General features: G+C 38.5%; 1 protein-coding gene across 1 annotated transcript; it reads left to right on the top strand.

The window, feature by feature from the left end:
- Nucleotides 1–258: 258 nt before the first annotated feature.
- LOC106966759 (putative olfactory receptor 2W6) lies at nt 259–1,329 on the top strand. The gene has a single exon (XM_015062898.2). The coding sequence runs from the start codon at nt 262–264 to the stop codon at nt 1,204–1,206; it is 945 nt and encodes a 314-aa protein (XP_014918384.1). The 5' UTR covers nt 259–261; the 3' UTR covers nt 1,207–1,329.
- The last annotated feature ends 6,965 nt before the right edge of the window (nt 1,330–8,294 follow it).

Genomic DNA, 8,294 nt, shown 5'->3' with positions numbered 1-8,294 from the left:
TTCTCCCTTCTCACTATTTACAAACATTATTCACCAAGGAGGGCAACTTCTGAGTTAATCCATCTACTCTCCAGGATAATCAGACATACTGCTTTGCATACAATAGCTATCAATAAGTATATGATAAAAAAATGTTAAAGGGCAAATGAGTCTCCTAACTTCATGGATCTACACATGGAAGTTGGAGAGTGCTGGGCACAGTCTCCATTTGCTATCTTATCCAATACTTTCTTGTGTGTTTCCATAGAGCTGGTGAAGATTATGGGAAGAGACAATGACAGTTACCAACAAGCATTCATCTTGGTGGGCTTTTCTGATCGACCTCAACTGGAGGTAATTCTCTTTGCTTTTGTCTTGGTCTTCTACATCCTGGCCCTTGTGGGCAATAGTGCCATCATTTTCTTATCAATCATGGACACCAGGCTCCACACTCCCATGTACTTCTTTCTTGGGAACCTTTCTTTCTTGGACCTCTGCTTTACAACCAGCATTGCTCCCCAGCTGCTGTGGAACCTTTGGGGTCCAGAGAAGACCATCACTTACCAAGGCTGTGTGGCCCAGCTCTATACCTACATGGTGTTGGGCTCAACCGAGTGTGTTCTCCTGGCTGTCATGTCTTATGACCGCTACGTGGCCGTCTGCCGGCCCCTGCACTACACTGTGGTCATGCACCCACATCTCTGCCTGCAATTGGTGATTGTGTCCTGGTTCTGTGGCTTTCTAAATTCCTTTGTCATGTGTCCCCAGACAATGCAACTCTCCCGATGTGGGCGCCACAAAGTGGACCACTTTCTGTGCGAGATGCCTGCTCTTATTGCCATGTCCTGTGAAGACACCATGTTGGTGGAAGCATTTGCCTTTGTCCTGGGTGTTGCCCTTCTCCTGGTGCCCCTCTCCCTGATCCTCATCTCCTATGGCATGATTTCTGCCACTGTGCTTAGGATCAAATCAGCAGCAGGGTGCAAGAAAGCTTTCAACACCTGCTCTTCTCACCTAACGGTGGTCTCTCTTTTCTATGGAACCATCATCTACATGTACCTGCAGCCAGCCAATAGCTACTCCCAAGACCAAGGCAAGTTCCTCACCCTCTTCTACACCATCGTCACTCCCAGTGTCAACCCCCTTATCTATACTCTGAGGAACAAAGATGTAAAGGGAGCAATGAGAAAGCTCCTGAAGGGGGAGAAGGAGGACAGGGAAGCCTAAGAAAGGGGAATGCAGGGGTAATATAGATGATGTTCTGAGCTGCTCTCTTAGATATGTATGAGACAATGTGGTGAACTAATATTCAAAGAGTTAAGTGAATGCAGCTGGGCATGATGATTTGAGTGTGACCCCATCCCCAGCTCTCTGGATATGAAATGGTTTCCTTCTGTTTAAAGGTGTCTACTTCAGGAAATCTCCAATATACTTGCCTTCTATCCATCTTTGGGCTTCTTCCACAACTGAAGGGGACCTGTAGCACTAATTCAAAGCACAGAGTGTGCAGATTATGTCATGAGATGTCAAATAAAAATGGGGCAACACCAGTGGTCTCCTCTTGAAGCTCCTTTATTTATGACTGTGGTAGTTTCTCAGAGATGAGCAAGACAACATCAGTTAAATCAGAGTACTCTGCCCGAGATGTTGGTTGTTTCTTCTTAAGTGAGGAGTTTCCTGTTTTCATTTTTTTGACTTTTTAAGATTTTATTTTAGTTCATTAGTTAATATATAGTATAATATTAGTTTCAGGTGTATAATATAGTGATTTAATACTTACATACAACACCAGGTGCTCATCACAACAAGTGCCTTCCTTGATCCCCATTACCTATTTAGCCCATTCCCCGCCCCCAACATTCCCCTCTGGGAACCATCACTTTGTTCTCTATAATTAAGCATCTGTTTCTTGGTTTGCCTCTCTCTCTCATCCCTTCTGCTTATTTGTTATGTTGCTTAGATTTCACATATAAGTGAAATCATATGGTATTTGTCTTTCTCTAACTTATTTCACTTAGCATTATAATCTCTATAATGGGTTATTTGTACCTTTTCTTAGATCTTCTCTTAAAGCCACAGCATTTACAAGATAGTTGTCTCAAGTTGGGAGTCTGAGTCTTTGGAAAGAACATAGCAAATGAAACACATTGGAATAAGATGAATGACTTTTGTTTCATTGGCAGATTGCTATAATCAGCTACACATATTTCTTATTAGACAGAACTTATTTCAGATTAGTTACCACTGCCCCCCACAAAACAATGTTTGATGGCCGAAGTTATTGTATTGGAATTTGCTAACAACAATAGTTTGAAAACTTGGTTTTGCATCAGAACTCTGAAGACACAAATTTCTAAGTAATCTCCTAGATTTATTGCATCACAAACACCAGGCATGGGCTGGAGGCATCTCTGTTTTTAAGACATTCTCTATGTATCACCAATGACAGTCAGATTTGGAAATCATGGTTTTAGAAATAATTTCAATCCAACTCCTTACATCAACTACAAATCATCCTAGAGTGTGCTGAATACATCCCAACCTTTGCTGGATGTGAATGATGCTGCAAACAAAGCCTGGGAGATATCACCCATATCTGGGTTTGGAATTGATTTATCCTCTTACCAGTTATCTCTTGGAGTCTAGCCATTTTTATCTGTACTATGGGTGTAAATACCCTCATTTTACAAGGTTGTAGTAGAGATTAAATGAGGTAAGAAATGTCAAGTATGAGGTGTTTCCTGAATAATGTTTCTTTTCTTTCCATGCACCACAGAAATTACCAGTCTATTCATTTTGAAATAGATTTAATTTCGTTATTTAGATCTAGGTTTTAATAATAATTGAATTTAGTATTTTCCCACTGAATACCTGCAAGGTGAAAAATGCTTTCTCCTAGGCATAAGAAATCCTAGGTATAAGAAATGCCCTTCAATTACTTCTTTTTTAAATTTTTTTTAACGTTTATTTATTTTTGAGACAGAGAGAGACAGAGCATGAACGGGGGAGGGTCAGAGAGAGGGAGACACAGAATCTGAAACAGGCTCCAGGCTCTGAGCTGTCAGCACAGAGCCTGACGCGGGGCTCGAACTCACAGAACGCGAGATCATGACCTGAGCCGAAGTCGGACGCTTAACCGACCGAGCCACCCAGGCGCCCCAATACTTCTTTTATATTAAGTAAAAAAGTTCCCTTAAAAACTCTCAGAGGGCTTTCATGAATACTTTAGCATCCTAGTATAAATGTGGTGTGTGTGTGTGTGTGTGTGTGTGTGTGTGTGTGTGTGTGTAGGTGGAGACTCAGGGTAAGTATGCTGGTTCATTGTTAGTAGATAATACAAATTCAGGCTGGAAGAAGAGTGGGTCCACAGACTATGATAATATGTCGGGATGGAAATGGAAAAATTGTTTCAAAGTCATTCAGTGAGATATTTTGGATATATTAAGAATAACATTCAATTCATTTGTTTCTATCATCCTTCTGTATTATAAAAATGAACCCAAGACATATAGAAGCAGAATTTTTTTTAACTCCATTTGCAAATGATGTGAAAAAACACAGGAAGGCTAGGAGAGTTGCTTAAAGTTACAAGACAAGTGAGTATGCAAGATACAGCTCAGTTTCTGTCAAATATTTCTCATTTCCCATTGAGTTGTCCATTTCATCAGTTGCCTTTTGTGATTATAGGCTCTATGCAGTTAAAGTTTGGACTGTTTGGTAGCCAAATGTAGCCTTTCTTTTGATTAAAATAAACAATAAAATTTTTAAAACATTTTATTCATTTTTGAGGGACAGAGAGAGACAGAACATGAGTTCGGGAGAGGCAGAGAGAGGGAGACACAGAATCTGAAGCATGTTCCAGGCTCTGAGCTATCAACACAGAGCCTGACATAGGGTTCCCACTCACAGACCACAAGATCATGACCTGAGCTGAAGTTGGACACTTAACCAACTGAGTCACCCAGGCTTCCCAAAAATAAACATTTTAAAAGTTACCATTTTAAGCTCAAGAAATCAACCAGCTGGCATTATCTTGGAAATAAAAGATTGAAGGAACTTTATTTATTGGCCCAAATGCCAGTCATTTTCTTTATCCTTATTCTCTTTGGTGAGACTCTGTGACATGAAAACCACTAGCAAAGCATCCACAAACATGTAATGAGTTAGTTCCTGCTGATCTGGAGCAGGGCACTGGCCACAGTCTGGGTCATCATTTCCCAAGTGGTTTTATTCCTTCACCTAAAACTTTCTGTAGCTATGCTATTTCTGTGATAAATTTTCAATGGGTCAAGTAAACAAGCATTTACTAAACACCCATATATTTTGGAAACTGTAAGGAAATCAAAGGAATTAATTTGGTTATAGGATGCTCATCCAGTCATACCTCCTCAGATACACTGCCACTAAGATCCATGACAATTGTCCTAGCATTGACACTGCAGCAGTGGGCAAATTTTGCTTCAACCAGACCTTACCCTTATATACAGTTAACGGTGAAAAGGAGTTTCAGGAGATGGAGTGGGGAATCAACCCATCCATGAAATGGCCAGTGATTTAGGGACTTAGGAATCTGACTCAGAGATGCTCCTCCAAATTTCATCAAATGGAAATAAATTGGACTAAAGTACTATACATGTGTAGTTAATGTAATAAAATATGATATAAGAAAGAATAAAGTAAAGAAGAGAGAAGGTGGAATAGTGATAAAGATTTGGCCATAGAGCTGAGTTAGAGCAGCTAGAAGTTGTGGAATTCCGGTGATCTGTAAAAATATTTGGAAAAACAAAACAAAAAAAAAAGTAGCGTCATATGGAAATTGATATTTCAATCTCAGAGAGTTTGTTTATGGTGTTATAGGTGGAGTAATTGACCTTAAGTCATGAAAACAAAGGTTTTATGTAAAAAAACAATACAAGTAAGATAAAATTTCACTGGAGGAATATTCACCTGGGGCCAGCGTATACACCACATTTGGATTTGCATGGGGATGTGCTGCAATTTAAAAGCTGAGATCCTACCTTGCATAATTACTCTTCAGACACAGTGTCCCCTAGCTGAGCAGGCTCAGATATGCAGACTCACTTGAACCAACTTCATTAGAGTTTTGTATATTACACCAGGAGGGCACTGTGCTACATAATGATAACAGAAAACTTTCTTTTAATTATACCATTCCTTCTAGCCTCTGAACAGTAGATTTTATCCCTGCTGTGTGGGTACATGGGAAAGCAAAGTCATCAGAAAGTGGCTGGGGCAACATGTAAAGCAAATAATGGGAATTCAATTTAAAATGAATGCTTCATGATATCAATATCTGCTAAAAAAGACAATGTCTAACACTTGCCTATGTGTGTCAGGCACTCATAAACATTTGCTCCGTATTACTCATTTGGATCCTTAAAACTACCCTGTGAACAGATGAAGGAACAGAGAGGTTCTGTGACTCAACATAGGTCACACAACTCACAAATGCTGGACCCAGGATCTGATCCCAGAGCATTTGGCTCCGGAGTCCATACTCTTGTCCTCGGGATACATCCATGCTTTACTAGAAACTCCAAAAAAGAATATGGCTCAAGTTTCATATGATGACCTCCTAGTTGGCAGCCTCTTACAGGTGTGATGTGGGTTGAAAAATGAGCTGATCTTAAACCAATCTGATTATTTTCCTATTAATTAATTAATTAATTAATTTTATTTTCTCATAAATTTAGACCTGATTATGTGAGGAATTAAGACAGCAGGTAAGACCAGAAGCAGGCACATTGTCACGTAGAAAAAGGCTGGTTAGAGATCAGAGTGTGGTTGGCTGGATGGGATATGCATAAGACAGTAAAGTACATGGGTAATTAAGCCAGTGGAGTAAGGAAAGGAGGTTGACCAGTGGGGCAGGGGAAGGGAGAAGACAGCAAGATTTTGTGTCTTTTTTCAATCTCCTTTTCTCATGAAAAAGTCTGGTTGTCCTTTGATCCCTGCCTTAAATTCCTGTGAGATCACTCATATTTTTATAGTAACATCCACTTGCTTTTATATGAATTAGCTTGACTAAGTCTTTCCTTTGTTTATTTTTCTCTTTTGTATGGCAGTACACTTGACATACAATGTTATATTAGTTTCATGCATACAACATAGTAATTTGACAATTGTATACATTATGCAGTGTTCACCATAAGTGTAGCTACCATCTGTCACCATACAATGTTATTACAATATTATTGACTATGTTCCCTGTAGTGTACTTTTTATCCTTATGACTTATTTATTTTATAACTGGAAGTCTGTACCTCTTAACCCCCTTCACATATTTTGCCCATCCTCCCAGCCCTCTCCCCCTCTAGCAACCACCATTTTGTTCTCTGTGTTTATGAGTCTGTTTCTGTTTTGTTTGTGTGTTCATTTGTTTTGTTTTTTTGATTCCACATAGAGGTGAAATTGTATATTTGTCTTTCTCTGTCTGACCTGTTTTTAATAAAAACAAAAAGATTCAAACAAACGTTTCAACTTAGAGCTTGAATAGTAAAATCAACTCTTGCCACTATGATTCTCCTTTATCTCTTTTGACACAGTAATCTTCTCTTTGGATTTTCAAATCCTGTCACTCAAGTTAGGAAAATATTTCTTTGGAAGCTGTCCTTCTATGATGACTTTTTTACCCCTTATTCTTATTTATATTCTTTAGTAGTTTAATGTTTAGAAGATAATAACAAGTAGAATTTATTGAATATTGTCTATGACACTATGATAAGCAGTTTTCCTATTTTATCAGAGCTAATATTTACAATAACACTGTGAAGTAAACTCTATTAATATTCTTTTGATAAGAAAGCTGAGTCTAAGAGGTTTTATTGTAAGAAGCTTGATTTGGGGTTGAGTTCCTGTTTCCTGGATTGGTATTGACATTGCCAAGTGATTCTGAGTCAGACTTCAGTGACTGAAGACCAAGAACATGAGATGTGAGAAGGATAGAAGTAGGTTAGGGAGGCAAAGCTTGTCCATTGATACAACCCTCCATTTCTTAACATCTCAGATTAAAATAACCAAACAGTTCTATCTTATTTTTCTGTTCTGAAGTCACTCCATTAAGGAAATTTATCACCAACTCATTTGCATCAAAGCCTGAGGAAACCAGATGTTGCCCCAGTGATGTTCTTGAGGCTGGTTAAGGCTGTATTGTGCTCCCCTGGGCATGCAGGTCAGGGACAGAGTGTGAGAGAGAACGAGAGGGTGTTTGTGGATTAGGGGCAGTGGGGCAATGGTGCTGTCCTTATTCTTTTGCCTTTACCTTCGTATTTGGCAGTCTGTTTTACTGGGCCTGATAGAGGTTGTTGCCTTCACAACTCCTCCAGTTGATGCAAAACCCATATTAATCTTGTCCTTCAGACTCATAAATAAGAATCTCTCGAAACTCATCTCTAATATTTAATTTTTAATAACAAAGCGTTGTTGGTGTTTCTAATGCAGGCACACAATCAAATTTGGGATTCTATTACCAATACTAAACCTTCACTGCAGCTTATACTTTGACAAATTTGAAAATTCCTGGAAGGCTTACAGTTAGCTTTTCAACACTGACAACATCTCGTTCTTTCTTCTCAAATCAAAGATATTTAATCAATGCCTACCAGCTTGAGCCATATTTTCACTGAAGCCACTATTCTTCCTGCTTGTGGTATCCTCTCACAAGAAAACATGAATCTTTTACATCTCTAAGCATGGCCCCCTGCCCTCTTGATGTGAATTTGTTTTGGCAGGGGGTGTGAAGAAAATAGAATTCCAAATACCCTGTGATTATTGAAAACAAGGCTGATGGATTTGACCTTAATGTTACCTTTAGAAGAAGAAAAGCATCAGATTTCAGTAGAATTTGCATATGGGGCAGCCTTTTAGTCACATGTAGATATGCAGAGATCAACTTGACAGTCATTTAAAATAATTAGGAATTTAAATAAATTATAGTGTCTTTGCAGGTAGGAGCAATGTATTTTTCTACTATTTCTCCCAAAAGGATACTTGCCACAGTGATAAATGCATAATAAGTCTTTTGTAGACTATGTTGATTTTTGGATAAGAGGAAAGAATGGTAAATAAAGCACAAACAAGGTTTATTATAAACTGCCATTTTATAATTTGAAACTTTTATTCATTGTAAATATTTATGTGATCCTATATCTGATGTGCCAAAACTCTGGCTTTGAGAAAGTAATTGGGGATATTAATAATGACTAATAGTTATTCATTTATTTAGTCATTTGGCCTTTTCAAGTTTTTCTTATTCAACCAGCAAGTATTTACTGAATATCTAGCACATGTCACAC

The sequence above is a fragment of the Acinonyx jubatus genome, chromosome A1 (genome assembly GCF_027475565.1).
Source record: "Acinonyx jubatus isolate Ajub_Pintada_27869175 chromosome A1, VMU_Ajub_asm_v1.0, whole genome shotgun sequence".
Classification (NCBI taxonomy): domain Eukaryota; kingdom Metazoa; phylum Chordata; class Mammalia; order Carnivora; family Felidae; genus Acinonyx; species Acinonyx jubatus.
The sequence above is the reverse complement of the archived record's forward strand: the minus strand, read 5'-3'. Positions and strand labels throughout refer to the sequence as shown.